Raw genomic sequence first — 21,414 nt, 5'->3', positions numbered from 1 at the left:
GGAAATTAAAAATAATATCCTAATATCTTTACTTAATATCCTAATGATTTTTGGAATAAAAGAAAAGTAGATAATTTTGACCCATACAATGTACTGTTAGCTTTTGCTACTTAAGGCTGATTTGTGGTCCAGGGTGACATATTATAAAAAAAAAACTAGGGATGCACTGAAATAAAAATTCTGGGCCAAAACTGAAAATTCTCCATGCACTTGCCTAAAAACAGAATCCGAAAAGGATATTTTCAGTAACACTGAACCTTATTCTGAATCTGTTTTTCCTTTAATATATTTCAGACTTAAATGCAATAAATGAAACTGATTTTGAAGCTTTGGATGCAAAATCACTTCAAATGATTCTAATTTTTAACCTAACAATTACACTAAGCTTTCTGCATTTACATATTTTTGCTGTGATATTATACAGCATGTTTATTAAGCCATTGTTCTTGCTCAGTTATTGTTTGTTCCCCACAGAGCCACAAAGTTTTACTATTTTTTCAGTCCTTGAAATATAAAACCAGACCCACACGCAAACAACTGTGAAGTGAGACACCAAGCATTAACAAAACATTTCACACTCAAACTCCAAACAATCAATTATTCTCCTAGCACGTCGGTTTAGCGCGCAAACCGAGAGTGTTTGACATCTCTCTCTCTCTCCACCATCCATCCGTGTAGTAGCTACTTGTGTGGGTGACGACGGCTCATTTATACCATGAATAAACTGTGAGGACTTCATTCGTGTCGGGCTCTGATGTGTGCGTCACTCACGATTATTCACTCACACACGTAGTCATGAGGTCTTGGCAGATGGCAATCAGCCCAACCCAGTGAAAAAACACATCTTTTTTCTTTTTTCCATTTCTTTCTTGCCTTTCTTGCAAATCTGTGGTTTCTCAGAATCAAGCCGCTGGGACCGTGTAAGAGCGTGATGTGAGTGTGTGTGTGTGATGGCTGTGGCAAGGTAAGGGTGGATTATTGGCTTCAAGTGGAGAGTAATTGGATTGCAGTATCTTCACAGATGAGGGAACAGCCACAAGAGGCACAAAACACATTCTTGGGGCCGATAGTCACGCATGCTAGCCAGCAATCTAAAGGGTTGCGGCCCCTCTTCTTGTCTCTAAAGGCCAACAGCTCTTTAAAACTGACCTGAGCCTCTCAAACTCCATGTCGTCCACTAAAAAGTCCCGCGTCTCCACCAGCTTCTGGATCTGCTGAAGTAGTTCTTCCTCACGCTGTCTGTCCTCATTTGACTTGTCTTTGTCTGCAAAGTAGATTCGAGCAAACGTGGAAGTAAAGGCATTTGTAATGTTACAAAAAGATATCTATTTCAAGCACAACTGTTTTCTGAAGGATCATGTGACACTGACGACTGAAGTAATGTCGCTGAAAATTCTGCTTTGCCGTCACGAGTCGGGTACCGTTGACATTTTAACTGATACTTTACCAGTATCAGTAAAAGTGGTTCGTAACCAATTTGTACATATTTTATGGGGTGGCTAATTCGATTTCAGTGATGGGTAGGTTTAGGAGTGGGGACAGGTGTAGGGCATTCGCACAAATTAATACGTATTGTGCAACTCGTAAAATCTGCACGTTTTAGCTAAAATCGTATGAATTCGTACAAATTAGCCACCTCTCTGTGTAATAATAAAAACATTTATTTTATTAAAAAATAAGCCTAAAACAGGTTAGTTTGTTTCAGTTTTCCCTCTTTCCTCCCTTTTCTTCTCTTTTAAATAGCACTTCACTTTTACTTTCAAATTAGTGGCAATTCGGTGTCATGCAAGTGTTTGTTTGGGTTTTCCTCTTTTCCTTCGCTTTCCTTCGCTTTTAAATAGCTTGTAAAAGCACCTTTCGCATTTTACTTTTACTTTCAAATTAGCAGCAATTCTGTGTCATGCAATTGTTTGTTTGGATTTTCCTCTTTTCCTTCGCTTTCCTTTGCTTTTAAATAGCTTGTAAAAGCACCTTTCGCATTTTACTTTCACTTTAAAATTAGCAGCAATTCTGTGTCATGCAGTTGTTTGTTTGGGGTTACCTCTTTTCCTTCGCTTTCCATCGCTTTTAAATAGCTTGTAAAAGCACATTTTGCATTTTACTTTCACTTTAAAATTAGCGGCAACTTGATGTCAAGCAATTGTTTGTTTGTGGTTTCCTCTTTTCCTTCGGTTTCCTTTGGTTTCCTTCGCTTTTAAATAGCTTGTAAAAGCACCTTTCGCATTTTACTTTCACTTTCAAATTAGCGGCAATTCTGTGTCATACAATTGTTTGTTTGGGGTTTCCTCTTTTCCTGCGCTTTCCATCACTTTTAAAAAGCTTGTAAAAGCACCGTGAACATTTTACTTTCACTTTACTTTTCACGAATTAGTGACAATTTGCCGTGGATTCAATTCAAGCAAAATACAATGTCAAACTCATAGAATGTTTATTAACAAAACAAATAAAAATACACCATGTTATATGCCTAATATAAAATAAGAAACTACTTAGGTAAATAAAAAGACATAGCCTAGAACGTTTATTAGCAAAACAAATAAGAACGGCATACACGTTGATGCAGAATAAAATAAATAAAATACACAACATTTAAAAAAAGTAAAAAGCAGCAAACACTATAAAACCAAATATGGCCTAAATAAGAAAAGATTGTTGTTTTAAAAACTTCCAAACCTTTGATCATGGATAGGCAATGCTGGTCCTGGAGTGCCGATGACCTGTAGAGTTTAGTTTCAACTCTAATCAAACACACCTGAACGAGCTTCAAGGTCTTCAGGATTACTAGGGTTATAGGCAGGTGACTTTTTTTTTTCAGGGTTGGAACTAAACTCTGCAGAACATGGGCAAATCTGGAAAGCATCTGATAGACATCTGTAAGATGTCAGTTTTACATATATTCTAAATCATAAACATCTATTTGATATCCGATAGGAAATGTCCTACACAGTAAAAGTAGATGGGTTATTTTTTTAACCCAATAGAGGGGTTACACATATTGGGTCACTATGTTGGGTTATTTTCTAAAACGTTGGGGTATTTTTTTAAACATCGTTGGGTTGTTTTCAATAATAACCCAGCGTTGGGTTTAATTGGTTCCCGCGGCGACAGTTCAAATTTTAACGGTCGACAGTGACTGACGACAGAAGAAGCTGCTGCCGCATCAGTGTGAGGTGAGTAACAGGGTTTTGATAACTCTTATTACATTATACTTATAAGAAGAACGTGAAATGCACTTCAAAACTGAACTTTTGTTGTTGTATGTTTGTTTTTTAACAAACTTGTAGTTTCCTTTAGTCAGTGTATTTTAACGTAACTGCGGAGAATGAGCTCCATTGTAAACGAATAACTTTAACGTTAACGTTAACTTAGCTGTCCCAGTTAGGCCACTAGCAGTAATAAAGTATACGTAATATTCTGACTACAGTTTGTTTGGTCGCACTAATGATTATCACATTTTACATTATGGGAAATAGCTAATGCTAAATGTTAATTTAAACCGTTCCGCACAGACCATTAAACTTCGGTCCAGTATCAGCGGCAGCTCAGAGAGATGTGCTTAAATTCTGTAATTCTCTGTTTAGAAAAGTCTAAAAATAATCTGATTTTCCCGAAAGAAAGACGTGATGGGAGAAACGAACCTTTTCAAAGTTTCGAATCAATTAAACGAATCACTTCGCAAAATGATTCACTGCTTCCAATCGTTCGTGACACAACGGCGACACCTGCTGCTCAAAACAGGGCAAGCGTCAGTTGTTTGGAAAGCGAGCAGTAATTGTAATAACACTAAATGTGTTTTTATGGTTTATTTACATTGAATATTGTTATGCATATATTAGAATCGCCTCTAACTACAGCCATTTCTCTTATAAAGCTATGACAGATTTGCATGTTTTTTAAATGTGTACTAAATGTGTTTATACTTATTTTTAGACATTGGGTTCTTCAGTGAAGGAAAAACTACAACAGTGGAATCTCATACATTAAACATCCACATGCCAATTAACTGAAATATTTCAAGGTAAGTAAACTATTTAGATCAGTGATCCATATACACTACCAGTCAAAAGTTTTTGAACAGCAAAATTTTCAATGTTTTTTAATGTGATCAAAGCTTAATTTTCATTACTCCAGTCTTCAGTGTCAAATGATCTTTAAGAAATCATTCTAATATGCTGATTTGCTGCTTAAGATTTTTTTTTAAATATATTATTTTTATTATTATTATCAATATTTAAAACAGTTTAGTTTTTTTTTTTAGGATTCTTTGATAAATAAAAAGATTCAAAGATCAGCATTTATCTAAAATAAAAAAAGCTTTAGTAACATTCAAAAGCTTGGAGGCAGTATTTATTTATTTATTTATTTAGGTATCATTTGGATGCTTTAAATTGATCAAAAGTGATGATAAAGACATTTATGTTACAAAATATATCTATTTCAGATAATGCTGTTCTTCTGAACATTCTATTCACCAGAGAAACCTGAAAAAATTCTACTCAGGTGTTTTCAGTAATAATAATAATGTGTTATTTGAGTAGCAAATCAGTATATTAGAATGATTTCTGAAGGTTCATGTGACACTGAAATATAAGTAATGATGCTGAAAATTGAGCTTTGAAAACACTGGACAATTACTATTATTTTAAAATGTATTAAAATAGAAAGCAGTTATTTAAAATAGTAAAAATATTTTAAATTTACTGTATTTTGGATCAAATAAATGCAGGTTTAGTGAGTAGAAAAGAATTCTTTAAAAAAAATCTTACTGTTTAAAAACTTTTGATTAGTAGTGTAGGTGTTCCAACAATTATAAAAAAAAAAAGTTTTCTAGTTTATCTGTAAAATGTGTCTTCTTCTGCTTCATCTTATCACAGAGGAAGGAGTGAATGAAGGAAGTTTTATGCTACTGGATGACACCGGATTGCTGCACTAATTCCAACAACTCCTCCCAGGTTTTGAGCATTTTCAGCGGTGAAGCAATGAAGCAGAAGACCTTACTACAAGCAGTGGATCTGTGTTTCAAACATTTCTACATGTATGACATCAACTACCCAAAGCTCCTCTGCACCCATCTGCAGCACAGTCTTTAATGTTCCAGTTCTTTCAACACATTACCTCTTCCTTTGTATTTGGAGATTAGTAAAAACTTTTTATGTTACCGATTATCAGTAAGTCCAGCAGCCAGCAGATTTGTTTTGTTTTATTATTATTGTTACTTGTATGATTTTTTTATTTTTGGTTTTATTGATAAAGGTTTGTATGTTATGTTTGCTTCATTTGTGCACATTTGTGTATGTGTTGATATAAATGAATATGAATTCATACACATTTGTTGGTTTTGAATTCAGTGTACATCTTGAAAATATGTCAGTTGTATGTGCATATTTGTGTTTTAAATGTAATATATTTAAACATTCTTGTACACTTATTTTGTAAACATTTGCAGTGTGAATTTATTGTACTTACTCTAAAACTGTATTACATTTTAAAATATATTTGTTAAAAAAAATTTTATTTGCATATTTAAATAAAATATGTGTTTGAATACAGAGTAGTGTTATAATGTATTTTTATTAAGTAATTTTATTTAAAAAATAAATTAATTAATAAAAAAAGAAAGAAAAAAAAAACTGATGTAAATTAATCAAAATAATTAACCCAACTGTTGGATTACTTTTAACCCAACTGGATTTTAACCCAATTCATTGGGTTAAAATAACCCATAGATGGGAAGGTGCTATACCAACCCATAGTTGGGTTACTAGTTGGGTTATTTTTAACCCAACATTTTTTAGTGAGTATAGATGTATTGCTGATGAGCAAACACTCTAAAAAATACGTCTTCCAGATGTAAATGCAGATGTCAAATAGACATCTCCGTGATGTATGTGTACTATCAGGGATATGGCCCTAGAAATGTACCCTGATAGCATACGTACATCTCAAAGACGTCTATTTAAATTCTGCATTTACATCTGCAAGACGTATTTTTTTAGATTGTTTGCTATTGGACATTTCCTATCAGATGTCAAATATACATTTATTACATGTCTTTAAGATGTTTATGATTTAGAATGCATGTAAAACTGACATCTTACAGACGTCTGCCAGATGTTTGTACACAGCAGATGCTTTCCAGATCAACTGATCTTTAACAGACATCTTACAGACATATGTGTGGGATGGTTTCCGAAAAAACATTGCATTTTTGATCAGATAAATGCAGCCTTGTTGAGAATATTGAACACTGATATTCAAAATAAGAAAATTCTTCAAAACACTGCCTTTTATGGTGAAGACAGGAAGTCATTCTGGTTTGGATGAACATGAGGTACGGGTAAATGAGATAAATATATAAGTACATCAAAATCCTACTTTCACAGATGAGTCACCTCAGAAAGCACCTAAAGGTCTCAGCGTAAATTTGCATCACTAACACTTCCCTCTTGGATGGTACAGAGTATAAGACATTATTATCTGCCGGTTTGGATAAATAACCTCTTCTGTGCGCACAAGCTTTGTATGCACTTGCGAAATGAGGTTTCAGCAGTAAACAAAACGTGGTGTATGCTTCATTCGTGCATCTCCTTGGAAACAGGAGACCTATAGTGAAGTATGTCACAACCATGTGCAGAAGACAGGCTGACATGAAAGCAGGAGGAATGATGCTATTAAAGAAAACCAGAAGGACATGTAGAAATAAAAAAAAAAAAACAGTTGCATAATACTAGATAGACTATTCATTTTTTTTCTTGGATTCTCTTGTAGATGTTGGTTGAATCAATTTATTATTCACTACCGTTCAAAAGTTGAGGGTCGGTAAGATTTGTATTTTATTTATTTATTTATTGTGCTCAGCGAGGCTCCATTTATTTGCTCATTTGTTCTTTACTGGCATCGATGGTTCCATGAAGAACCTTTAACATTAATGGAACCTTTCAAATGCTGAAAAGTTTCTTTATAGTGGAAGAAGGTTCTCAAAATGGTTCTTTTAAGAACTCTTCGCTGGAAGGTTCTTTGAGGAACCAAAAATGGTTCTTCTGTGGCATCACTGCAAAAACACCCTTTTAGAGCCTTTATTTTTAGGAGTGTACTGTGAAATATTACCATTTTGAAAAACTGTTTTCTAACTGAATATATTATAAAATGTAATTTATTCCTGTGATTTCAGCATCAATACTCCCGTCTTCAGTGTCACATGATCCTTTAGAAATCATTCTAATATGCTGAGGGATTTCTAAGATCTGCAGTAACCTGTTTTGAACTGAAGAAAAAACAATTACTTGAGTATCTAACAGACATGATGTTCGGTTTAGAACTGATTAAAGCATCAGGGAGCTGCTCACTATTTCTGCACTGTGTGGTAGGAAATAAAAACAGATGTTCTTCACCACTGAGAATGAGATCTGTATCATCGCACAGGCTCAATGCACCAGCAGGATATTAATACTTAATATTCTAGTACAGCATTTTTTGGAGAACATACCTGGGATGGAAACCAGTTTCTGGAGTTCTTTTTTGAGCCTCGTGATCTCCTTACATAACTGGATGTCGTCCATCCTGACAAACAAGGAAACAAGTAAAGAAAAATCAGTGAAATTTTAATGCAAATCAAAATTTTTTTTTTTTTTTAAATAAAAGCAAAAATGACATCCAAAACCTCCCCACACTGTCCTCTATGGTACAAAACATTTTCCAATCAAGTCTGAAATCAAGGTACCCAGCTAACAGGGAATGTTATCAGAAATTTGGCTAAAGTTCTGACAACAATGTTTTAAAGTTATGAACAAATGTTGTAATAAGCACATTATATACACATCATTATTCACGAAACACTTTTTCTGAAATGCTTTGGTTGGATGTTCATATAACTTCTTTTAAGTTGTTACAGAATGTTGAAAACGTTCAAAATGAACAATCCCAGCAAAATTATAAAATGTACCATACCATTCCGATAACTGAGAAAAAATATTCTTAAACATTAAAAAAATGGATGCTTTGAAAGTTCATAGAACATTCAGAAATAAAGTTTTCATAACTTAATAGGAATGTTAGCAAAACGTTCTCAGAGCATATTTTGTTCTGTAAGTGTGAATACCGTGACTTCATCGAAAACAGATTTCACTGGTTGATGCCAAAGTAGTCTCTGTTCAGCAATGAAATAACAGATAATATGTTTTTCTAGATAATATTCACATTGCTGTATTCACACACACAAATAACAACACAGACACAAATATATGCAGTTGATGTTTAGCTCCGGCAGACTCATATTACTGGCGTAACAGACAAATCTTACTTGCAGGGCTTGTGACAGACTCCCATCAGACATTATTGTTGTAAATAAATGCAGCGCATCCCTTTATCAATAAATGTCCTCAACAATTTCCCCTGCTTTTATCTCGTCTAGGCCTGTATCTCACACTCCTGCTCTGCACTGATGCTGGCTACACGTTATTTGTGTTCAAACTGTTATTGAATGAAAAACAAACAAGGAATGACAGTCAATATGACACTGTTTCAGAGCACAGATTATTCAAAAATAAACATTTCGCAGAATGTCCAAGCGGTATTATAATGGAGTTGTATTTTGGCCAAAAATTTCATTCTAAAGTTAAAATACCTTAAAGATGGATTTGTTTCTCACAAAGACGAAGCTTATTGCTTTAAAAGACATGGGAATTACTTGTGGATTATGGTGATGTTTTTATGTTCTTATTCTGACGGCACCCATTCACTGCAGAGGATTCACTGGTGAACAAGTGATGTGATGCTACATTTCTCCAAATCTGTTCCGAAGAAGAAACAAACTCAGCTACATCTTGGATGGCCTGAGAACGAGTAAAATTTAAGCAAATTTTTATGTTTGGGTGAACTATTCATTTAACTTTGTATGTAAAGGAGCCACCTCAGGTTCTACCATATAAAAGAACATAGTACAAAAAACTTGACTCACATATATCTGAGCTCAGACTCTTTCCGGACCAGTGCATCCTTTATCCTCTCGATTTTGAACAGCTCTCCCTCAATGTCCTCCACAGTGATGGTGGAATCAGCCATGGACACCACATCTTCTTCAGCTGTGATGAAGAAAACATGAACTATGATGAGAACTGCTCAAACACATTACATTAAACCCATGAAAAGAAGCAATTGCAGAAAAAAAAGTTTTGTTATTTTTCCCTGGGTAATTACAATGATTGGTGGAACACAGAAAAAATTATTTTATCCCTTATTATTTTTTATCTTCTTTTCCATTACAAATATATAAATATTCTTAAATCAAGAAACACTGACTTGAGAAGCACAGTTACTTAAGATATTAAACGGGACATCGGATGCAAAATTCACTTTTACATGGTGTTTGCATATAAATGTGCCTTAGCAGTGTGTGAAGACAACCACCCTACAATCCTCCTTTTTTTAATCCCCCAAAAACCTAAACATTCTCAATTATCAAGCTGTTTTGATTTTCTGAGCAGTATGATGTCACATTGCTCAGGCCCCGCCCATGACTGCTGATGGACAGTTCTGTATTAGCATATTCCCGCCCTCAGCCATTTGTATGCTGTACACCATTTTCTCGGCACTCGAGCAGCTGTAGCGACAAACAACGTCTCGTAAGCAACGCAGGTGTTTTGTAGTTGGATGTTAAAAGGAACATAAGAGTCTTCATTTTCTCCCGACATCAGAGCCACTGAGGATGCAGTGGATTAGTTTTGCTTTTGATGGTAACACAGAAGAAGAAAAAAAACAGAAGAGAGGGGCGGGGTGAGAAGAGCTTATTATTATTCAAAGAGACATGCACAGAAACAAGTTGCTGTAAACAGAGCTGTTTTGGACAAGGTAAAAAGGGTGTAGATTAACACAACCATTGGGGAATTTTAACCAAAGTATGTTGCAGACATTTCATGAAGACTCTAAAGAATCATACCAATGATGCCCCCTTTAAGTCTTGTTTCCTGGAAAAATAAAGAACAAAATTAAGTGACTCTATGCTTAAAACTTTATGCTTAAATGAAAAATATCAGGTACACTTAATTTAAAAAGGAAACAACCTAAGTTTTTTTCTTGTCCTACTGGCAAACATTTTTTTTTTAAATTTACAAAGATTTAAATGTCAATAAATTTTGTCACATTGTTTCAAAAGACCAAGACTTTTTATCTTATGTCATTCTGCTTCTCAAGTAATTGTATCCTGATATAAGAATGTTTAGATATTTGTACTGGAAAACAAGGATCATCGGATAATTTATATATATATATAAGCATAATTTCTTTGCATGTTTCACCACCACTAGACAAATCTTTTACATTTGAATCCCTTTTTATGAATACTTCATTTATCTTTTACATTTGAATCCCTTTTTATGAATACTTTATTTATCTTTTACATTTAAATCCCTTTTTATGAATACTTCATTTATTTGAATTCTGAATTTAAGCAATTACAATAATTCTTACATTGAAGATGAAAAATAAATCCCTTTTTTGTAGCTTTTATAAGATGTCACTGCAAAACCACAGTGTCCAGCCTTATTGTCCAAAAATCTCCAGTGAACTAATGCATAACTGAATTGAAATCATAAATTGACATGAATTGACATTTGCAATTACAGAAATTTTAAAGATGAAGTTTTGAAGTAAATATAATATAATATAATATAATATAATATAATATAATATAATATAATATAATATAATAATATGTTTGCACAGATATGCGTAACAGTAAACCAGAGAAACGGACAAGCAAAACAACTGACTGATCAGTGGTCCAAACTTTGTATTAGATACTGTATACTGTTTTGCCTATTTGTTGTCTTTCCCTTGAAGATAAAAATAACAGCATCATCACACATTTCTACAGAAGCAGGGCTTCTCTAATCTGGAATCAACTAACAAGCGCCCTGGTGTTGACCAACCACATTTCAAACCAGGCTGAAACCAAGGACTTATGTGACGGTGGCGCAGCATGTGTATGATGCTCGTCACTGTGCTAATTGGGCTGTGTTATTATTACTGAACTCTGCATGAATCCGAGGGTGGGCGAGAATGTTCTGGTCACTCTATGACAGACCAACATCATTTTATCACATGTAGCGTTGATTCAGAGAGTCAGTGCTCTCTCTCTCTCTATATATATGTGTGTGTGTGTGTGTGTGTATGATTATGTGGTTGTGTGTATACAGGCATCTAATGAATCAGATACTAATAAAACGAAAAGAAGATCTAAAAAATCTAATCAGGCAATAGTGAAGCATATATTCTGACACCAAATTTCACATTAAATATTAAAAACTGTCTTTTAGAATCTGTTTTAATTTGTTTAGTTAGTTTGTCTAATGGAAAATACATTTTTGGTAGGCCTGCCACCTAATAGTTGACTAACCGTTAGTTGACAAGAAGAGGCTTGGTTGTCCACTACTTTATTAGTCACTTAGTCGCAGAAAAAATAATCCACAGGAAGTGGCGAAGTCATGCAGTCCGTGACGGACAGATAGTTAACGACTGTTCTATGTGGTAATACAGTACATCGGTCAGGACATCCAAATGCTCACCTATCATTCATCAACCTCAAATATGGCTTTTCATCTAAAAGATGTAAGTCATAGCAACTTTACATGGGTGCTCAATCTAATCGTAACCTAGAACCTTAACCTGTGCACTGCTGAAGTGTCAGTGCGGAGTGTGGAAGCTGAACAGTAGCGTGTTTATTGCATGACAGATGGAGGCATCAGTGCAGTCACTTAAAATACTCCATCATTTTTGGTCATACAGATAAAAGTAATACATCTTTCGATTCTATAAAGACTATGTTTATTTGTGTGTACTTTGAATAACAACGAAACGTTGCGCTTTTGTAAAATAATGAAAGCAAACAGGATGCGGTTTCTGCCATCTCTGTCTCAATGAACTTGAGCACAAAGCTTTGAAACTCTGTGTATACTTGCCTTACTGACACAAAAAGTATATAGAGAGTAAAAAAAAACTACAACGGAGATGATGAGTCAGTGTCGTCGACTTCATCTCTTACGATGAAAACAAAGAAAGCATTAGTTTATCAATAAATCAATAAAAAGTTAATGCAGACTTCTTGCTGTTTTTCAAGTCAAGTCGAGCTTTATTGTCATTCTGCTACATGTGTGGACATACAGTGGAACGACCATGGTGCTACATAAATAAACATAAAAATAAACATACATACACTAGACGTAGAAACAATTTTTTAAACCTATACATGTAACTATACATATACTATAAATAATTATATATACATACACATAACCTAAGACAGACCATACAAGTTAAGAAGCAAATACACTGTGCAAATACACTCAAAAAAAAAATGTATTCAACTTGAAATTATACTATTATACTAAGTGACAACTTATACTATAATATTATACTATAAACTTATACTATAAACTTATACTTATACTATAAATTATACTAAGTGACAACTTAGATATTTGAGTTGAATCAACTTAAAATGTTAAGGCAGCTGGGTTACTTACCCATCTGTTAAGTTTAGCAAACACAAATATCTTAAAATATCTATATAAGTTGTTACTTAGTACAACTTGACATTTCAAGTTGACTAAACTTATTTTAGTTGACTGAACTTAAAATTTTAAAGCAGCAGGGTAACATTATTTTAAGCTGACTCAACAAATTTTTTACAGTGTAGTGCAATATGATTTGTGGTGCATTGACAAGTAAACATTTGTTAAGTCCTTATTAGGTCCTTGTAACGTGGAGTGTTAATAAGAAAGTGTCTGGTGCATATAGAGAGAAAATAGTGTTTCTACAGGTGGTTTGTCCAGCCCACTCACCTGTATGTAGCACGCTCAGAGGTGCACAATGTTTTCTGTGCAACATGTAGTGTTAATAGGAAAGTGTCTGGTGCATATAGAGATGAAGAATGCATTACTACAGGTGGTTTGTCCAGCCCACTCACCTGTGTGTAGCACACTCAGAACTGCACCGTGTTTTGAGTTTTTAAACAGTTTATATTGTGGATAAGGTTTCAGAGGGGGTGAGGTGGTTGGAATTGAGACATTGTTTCCCTGAGACATTCATAATTACATTCATAATTATTATACCTTCTGGTGTGCTGTAGCACGCAGTTTTGCATGCACTCAAGCCCTTTTTAGGCTATGTAGGCAATTAAAGGCTCATTATTATGATTTATATATTTTATTAATAACCGTATGACTAACAGTCGACTAATGCTTAAAATGAACAACTACTAGTCAGTCAGAAAAATCTTTGTTTTCATCAGCTTAAATCAGCCCTAGTTTTTGGATTATTATGATGCTTTTATCAGCTGTTTGGACTCTCATTCTGACGGCACCCATTCACTGCAAAGAATCCATTGGTGAGCAAGTGATATAATACTACATTTCTTCAAATCTGTTCCCATGAATAAACAAACTCATCTACATCTTGGATGGCTTTAGGGTGAGTACGCTTTCATTTTTGGGTGAACTTCTCCTTTAAGTTGGCTAACTGTCCAAACATCAAGTTAAAACAAGATTCCGCACAACGGTTTATTTGTGAATTATTTCATTTATTTCCTAACATGCACAGACACTGCACATTATTTTTTTACAATTCCACTTCTCAATTCGATGTCTGCATTTCAAAGACTTTCAACCTTGTGAGAAACAGCTGAAATGTTTTTGAGCCCTAAAAAGCGAGGCAGTCCGTATCCTCCGATGACTCATTTGGCTTATCCTATGATGCGTTCAACAACTGCAATGCCTCATAAACATAAGTTCTGTCTCTATGGCAACAACCTGGGCCTTCAGTTTTACACAGTCAGTGGATTTCAAAACAATGGGATTGACCCCCAAATCCAGTAGTGTTCTGGACCACTGCGATCCCTGGTGCAGATCGACAAAGCAAACACACGCAGCATTTCACTTGTTTTACACATATGCATGTAAACACAAAACATAAAATGAATATGAATGATGTAATATTTACTAGAACAATGCTATGTGAATCCATAATGGCACATCTATAATTACAAATAAACATATATTACACATATTGTATGTCTGTAGGGGCAAATCAGAAAAAGAAAACAGAGTTAAAAGAACATTACAGTAATTTTTTATTTATTTATTTATTTTTGCACATGTAAGCATAAAAAAAGCATGTGTAAGCACCTGGCTCATTTCCTTTGGGTAACATATTCCATCTTTATTAAAGGAGTCTGCTGTTTTAATAGCCGATGCTTATCAGGTTATCATGATTTAAGAGTCCTCTATGAACAATATCTCTCTGATATAATGGGCAAACCTGATTTATATTTGATCTTGAACATATTTACTTATCAAAAGGTGATATTAGTTGATTCATGACTCACCAAGAGACTATAATAAAGGCATATCATGATTTGGAGAAGATACTGGGGTTGAGAGGGCCTCAAGGGGGTGCTGGGGAGTCCATGAAGAAAAATGACAAAATGTATTCTAACAGTAATAAATAAAAAGTAAATATGCATAAAAATGCATATTTTATTTGTTTAGAAATATTCATATTGCTTTCCTTGTGATACACGTTTTCCTATATTCTAATTAAAATGTGATGTTTCTTTACAGATAATGTTTTAATAATTTGTTTTGGTTTTAATACAATAAAAAAGCCAATATGTTTTCACACACACACAGAATAAATGGGTTTGTTTACATACATATAGTTCAAAAGTTTGGGGTCTGTAAAATTATGCTCACCAAAGCTGCATTTATTTGATCACAAATACAGTAAATACAGTGAAATATTATTACAATTTAAAATAACTATTTTCTGTTCAAATATATTTTAAAATGTAATTTATTCCTGTAATATCTAAGCAGAATTTTCAGCATCATTACGCCAGCCATCAGTGTTACATGATCCTTCAGAAACCACTCATTATTATCAATGCTGAAAACAGATGTGATGCTTAATATGTTTGTGAAAACCGTGATAGCCTTTTTCCAAACTTTTTCAGCTCAAAAGAACAGCATATTTAAAACAGAAATCTTTTGTAACATTATAAATGTCTTTACCGGTACTTTTGACCAGTTGTATGTAGGCCTGGGCGATATGGGCAAAAAAATTATCAAGATAATTTTTTCGTATCAGTCGATATTGATAATTATCACGATAATTGTCAAATCTTTTTTTTTTTTAAAGTTTAAAGTCAGATTTTTGCTCCAAACCAGACCATTAATTTTCCTTAACAAAATAAATATCTAAATAGAAAAATGAATGTCTGCATGTTCTAATGAGTTTAATAATATAATAATAATAATAATAATAAGAAGAAGAAGAAGAAGAAATATAACACTTTTTTTTGTCCCTGAGCAGATGCAGAGGTAAATTTTTGTTCATTATCAATCAGTAACGTCTGTAAAAATTGTAGCAACCTCAGTTTTATATTGTTAAATTTATTCTGACCCAGTTTTTTTTTTTTTTTTTTTTTTATTAAGCATTGGTCTCCCATAGTAGCAAGCATACATTTTAAATCATGATAAACACAGTTAAAACCACACATAATGGTAAATACCATGGTAAAAATATAACTACATGGTTTTATAGCAGTTTATACTCCTGTAATAAAATTCAATGTGAATATCCCACATTGCTGCCACAATACCACGGTGCAGTGAGTGTTACTACAGTAAATCCATGGTAAATGATGGCGATGTGTAGATTGAAAAGCCTTCTGACTGTCTCGTTGCACACAGCTTTAAACTGGTTTAAAATCACAGAGTGATTTGTGTTCATCGCTGAATTCAAGTGTCCGAATTCTAATTCACTTCCTGTCTCCGGAGGTACCTTCTTCTGATGGAATTCTGAAGACAGCACAGATGTATCCTTCGCTGCCTTAGATATCCCACAATTCTGTGCATTCCATTCGGTTGATCCGTGACGGTTGAGTTAAAAAAATAAATCTGAAAGTTGCGTTTGGTGGTCAGTTTGTGTGTAAATGTATATTTCTGACTAACATTTTGCACTTTTGATGTTATTTCTAGCGAGAAATCAATATTATAGTATCTAAATATTTGTTTAGTTATCATCAAAACCCGTTACGCTGCCTCAGAAGCTTGTCCGAAATCAGTTTTGTGAGGTGCCTTCGTGCAAAAACGCTGCCTGCAAAGTCATCTACTATAAGGCAGCGAGGCCGCAAGTCAACTGTATAGGCTTTCGGACGCAGCCAATCAATGCGTCTTCTCTAGTGAGCTCGCGCTGCGCGGCAGTTTAAACTTTGGTCCGAACTTTCGTTCCGCTTTTGGCGCATAAAAATTATATGGAACATTTATCAAACTCTTCATATCATTTAAGCGAGGAAAATTATATTGCGATAATTATCCTTATCGAATTATCGCCCAGCCCTAGTTGTATGCATGCAATTGTAGGCTTGTTGAAATGTTCATTTATAATAATTTGTAAAAAAAAAAAAAAAAAAAAAAAAAAAAAAAACTACTATCCACAAACTTTTGAAAGATGTAAACGTACATTAGCTTAGATGCTTAAAAACCCTGTTTTAGATAATTAATTTAACAAATGACACATTTTATAGTAGAAACCAACAGAAACACTGATCAAGAAATCCCACAGAATCACCTATTGAAATGTGATGTGTGTCGTTTTATATCAACACACACAGCATCTTTATAGGTTTAAACTTTATATCTAGGGATTGATGGAAAACCCAAGCGAGTTCACTGGTTTACAGATGGTGCTATATGTGTTTTTAACTGGCAGCTGACATTGACACCTTCCTCGGCTGTAAAGAGCGAACACGCTGTTCTGATATAAGGTACATCTTTTATCCCTCTATCTCTCCACTTCAATGTTTTTTCTCTCTCTCTGCCCTCGGAAACACTATAAGCTATGAGTCACCTCACAGCGCTGAGCAGATATTGGCTTTTAATTGCCTGACAGTCAGAGAAAAAATGTCTAAACAAACCACATCCGCATCCACCCGAGGGAAAACAAAAGGGATGGAAAACAGGGGTAATAAATTAAAAGCAGGATTATGGGATACCCTGATGTGGTCTGGTCAGTGTGCCGAGACGTATGTGTGTGTGCGTGAGTCACTGCCGCCCACCCAAACGTTTCAGATCAGTCCTGACAGATTTATTCTCATGTGTCAGTTCACCACACACTTGCTCTGTCTCACTTGTGGAAAACTCTGTAGGACTGACAGAAATTCACAGCTTCATGTATCAACACAACAGTGATACTCTGACAGGAAACAGGTAAGAAGTCAAATGAAGATGGAGACATGTCTGAAGATCAACTAAGCCATAAGCCATTTTGAGTTTGCTTTGTTGAACCTGTACAATGATGTATAACAATGTATTGTGGACAGACAGGCAGAGAGCTCAAAATGGTAATCCACACAAGTGCAAAACACCAAAGTAAACAGAACAGATGGGAGTCAACAACACTATTAATGTAAATGAGACCGGACAGAGAACACAGGAAAAGGAAGAACATAAATACTCATACAAACAAGGTAAATTAATGACACACAGCTGAACTAATCATATTAGTAATGATGACAACCAAAGAAAAAAGCGGGAAAATCAAACAAAGGAAGAAAAGTCCATGAAACTGAAACATAACTGTTACATAACTATTAAGAATTGTTCGTTCTTACTGAAGATAATATAAAACAATAGAATAAAAAAAGCCTCATTTGTGATTTTGTGCTGTGAGATTATTTTGATGACAATTAAGCACTTTTAAAATCCCTTTAAATTCTCAGTTATTTATATACTTCTCAGTTCCAATAGTAACGATAATAATGAAATTAATAAGTATTAAATATATAATTAAATATAATAATTTTTCAATATTTTATAAAATACACACACACATGGGCCATTCTACAGAATAAGCCCAAGTTGGAAAGAGTTGGAAATGTCTTAAAAAAATGTGTCCTTTTCCACAAATTTTATATGTATGCAAATTGTATAATATCCAATGTACACATTTCTTTAATTGTGCAGTTAATTCTCACATTGTATTTTCAGAAAGTTTTGGAATATTTGTCCTCTTCCCAAATTTGTCAGTACCAAAACACAGTAATATATAATTTAACAAGAAGGGTTACACTGACCTATTAAGATTTTGCTTACATCTTCCTTGTAAACAACCTTTCTTGTTTTCAGAGGTAAATCAATAACAATTACAATTTTAACAACATTAATTTTTAAAGTGTTATTTATCGGATTTGTTGTATTTTGAATCAACTTTTTCTTTGTAAAAGGCAAAAAGTTCATTGTACTGATTTCAAACTTAACAATTCATTAGTTTGAATATTGAACCAAACACTGTCATAACATCTGATAATTCAGTATACTTTATTTTTGACAAAACATCCCATGTTTTGGTTGTGACTGCACATTTTCGGTAATGACAGTAATACTTTGATAGCGATCACATTACAGAATTTTGACCCACATACTAAAACATTACTAAAACACAAAAATACAAAACCTTTGCATAACTGTACAAAACTTTTGTTTATTTCCCCCCCAAATAAAGGATTACATGCTCAATTTTGTCACTACCAAAACAATAAGGACATTTTTCGGTCGTGACTGTTACGGTAGTGACAATTTTATGGGATAACACCCAAAAAACAAAGATGTTTTAGTAGTGACAATTTTAGATACTTTTAAACCTAGCTCAAAGATGCTCAGTACATGGTTAACTAGCACAGTTCTGAACTAAATGTTATGGAATAACTGCCAAAAAATGTTTAATTATAGAAAAAAGGTGTTCGGTAGTAACATTCCTTAAAGTTACACACAGATTTTTCATACTTTTGAACACATTTATCTCAAAATGATGGGGTCTATCTACTCACCATGTAACTATGAGATAGTAGTGACATGATTTGTTTTTTGTTTTTTTTACATAAAGTTTCATAATTTACAAAGAAAATGTAAAATAAATATATTTCTTGGAGTTTTTAAAATCAACAATGGAATAAAACGCAAACATTATTTCATTTAATTTTCATGAATTGAAATTTAGGGGTTAGGGTTCAGGGCAGCCACCTCCCAATTGCAAGTACTCGCTAAATTATGATTTTATATACATTAAGCTTACGGATATTTTAAATGTTATTGTGGATGTAAAAGTGTCTTAATAAACATCTAAGATTTGAATACTTAAATGCTTTTTAAATGCTTTTTGGTTGCGGGTAGGGCTGCACAATTTATTTGAATTTCTAATCATGATTACAATTACAGATGCCACAATTATGTAATCGTTCAAAGGTGCAATTACAAAAAAATAAATAAAATAAATCCACTTACATTATTCTGCTTGCTTAAAGGAGAAGTCCACTTCCAGAACAACAATTTACAGATAATTTACTCACCCCCTTGTCATCCAAGATGTTCATGTCTTTCTTTCTTCAGTCATAAAGAAATTATGTTTTTTTGAGGAAAACATTTCAGGATTTCTCTCCATATAATGGACTGATATGGTGCCCCGAATTTGAACTTCCAAAATGCAGTTTAAATGTGGTTTTAAATGATCCCAAATGCGGTTGTAAACGATCCCAACCGAGGAAGAAGGGTCTTATCTAGCAAAACGATCGGTTATTTTCATAAAACTAATACAGTTTATATACTTTTTTAATGCCAAACGCTCGTCTTCTCTTGCTCTGCCTGGACTGTTTTTATTCCGGTTTGTGACAGTTAGGGTATGTCGAAAAACTCCCATCTCATGTTCTCCCTCAACTTCAAAATCGTCCTATATCGCTGTTTTACTTTTTTTGTTAAGAGTGTTTGATCTTTTTTTGCATGTTCACTTTGTAAAGACTGGGTCGGTACTTCTGCAGCGATGTAGGATGATTCTGAAATGATTTTTGAAGTTGAGGGAGAAAATACTGTCTTGAGTCAGAATACACAGAGTTCAGAGACTGCAAGGCAAGATGAGCGTTTGAGAATAAAAAGTATTTAAATTTTTTTTTTTTTATGTAAAGAACCTATCGTTTCGCTAGAAAAGTCCCTTCTTTCTATGCTGGGATCGTTTACAACCGCATTTGGTATCGTTTGAAGCCGCATTTAAACTGCATTTTGGAAGTTCAAATTCGGGCACCATATCAGTCCATTATATGGAGAAAAATGCTGAAATGTTTTCCTAAAAAAACATAATTTCTTTACGACTGAAGAAAAAAAGACATGAACATCGTGGATGAGTAAATTATTTGTAAATTGTTGTTCTGGAATTGGAGTTCTCCTTTAAGATGTATGTGTGAGAGTGTGTGTGTTTTTCCTACAGGTTATCTTAAGGGTTTTTTTTCCCCATTGTTTTATTTTTTTCATTTTTTATATTTAAAGAAGAAACTATATATAAAAATATGGCATGCAGTTGCTTCAAACAATGAAAAAAAAAGCTTTGCTTTAATGCCATTCAAAACATCATTCACTATAAATTGTGATAATCGTAATTAATAATCGCAATTAAAATTTCAAGGTAATAATCGACAATTATGATTTTTGTCATAATTGTGCAGCCCTAGTTGCGAGACAGCAGTTTGCACCTGTATGGTCTAAATGCATTTCTTACATCAGCAATGAACCATCATAAAAATTCATGCTGGTCCAAGCTTGTCTTCTACTAGAGTCTGTACTTTGGCAAAAACAAACAAACAAACAAACAAAAAACCTTGAACACCATGCATTGTAAATTGTGATGATAGTAGGTGGATCAACAGCCTTTAAAACATTAATGTGACAATAACAGATCAGGTTGGCACATCTCCTACGCTTGAGAATCCTTTAAACCAGGAGATTGTAAATCTACGTCATTCCTGCTGGAACAGAGGAGGCGTTGGGATCTCACACTACCTCACAGTGTCAATCAGTCTTCACAGCTTCAGTCACAATGCCTGGAGACACTCCTACACCAGCTCATGCAGTACCACAACACACACACAAAGCACTTCATCACATCGTACCACAAGAACTACAGCACTGAACATCAAACATTAAAACACTACAAACAATTCTGTGATCAAAAGGATCTGTTTGTCCATTCAACATGAAAAGGAGAGGAGTAATCAGGAATCCTGTTTGTCATTATTTATGCAATTACATTTAGTGCAATTGAAAAAACCAAAAGGAGATACTGAGGCATAATTTACTATAGAGTTTAGATATCATTTAAAACCACATTTCTACTGCCAGTACACACTTTACACAAACAACATCTAAGTACTACGAAACATGCACTCCGGCCTTGTTATCCAGGCGTAACACAAGAGATGTGAGGAAAAAGGCACTTTTTATGTCCTTATTTGTATTTATGTTTTCTGAAAGGTGAACTTCTATCCATCAATCTCACTGCATCCAAATAGTTGATTGTAGTCGGATCATTGTGGCAAAG

The 21,414-nt window shown here is 34.0% G+C and overlaps 1 protein-coding gene across 2 annotated transcripts in view; it reads right to left on the bottom strand.

The window, feature by feature from the left end:
• The window catches only part of zgc:171844 (uncharacterized protein LOC100151763 homolog), a 29,324-nt gene that overhangs the window by 5,291 nt on the left and 2,619 nt on the right, over positions 1 to 21,414 (bottom strand). For both annotated transcript variants that reach the window (XM_051105931.1, XM_051105930.1), the window contains exons 2-4: positions 8,957 to 9,080; positions 7,487 to 7,560; positions 1,150 to 1,264 (exon numbers count right to left, since the gene is read on the bottom strand). In XM_051105931.1, coding sequence (XP_050961888.1) covers positions 1,150 to 1,264; positions 7,487 to 7,560; positions 8,957 to 9,080 — 313 coding nt within the window. The remainder of the gene's footprint in view (positions 1 to 1,149; positions 1,265 to 7,486; positions 7,561 to 8,956; positions 9,081 to 21,414) is intronic.

Source organism: Labeo rohita, chromosome 3 (genome assembly GCF_022985175.1).
Source record: "Labeo rohita strain BAU-BD-2019 chromosome 3, IGBB_LRoh.1.0, whole genome shotgun sequence".
NCBI classification, from domain to species: domain Eukaryota; kingdom Metazoa; phylum Chordata; class Actinopteri; order Cypriniformes; family Cyprinidae; genus Labeo; species Labeo rohita.
Note: the sequence above shows the minus strand (reverse complement) of the source record. Positions and strands in the feature narration are given on the sequence as shown.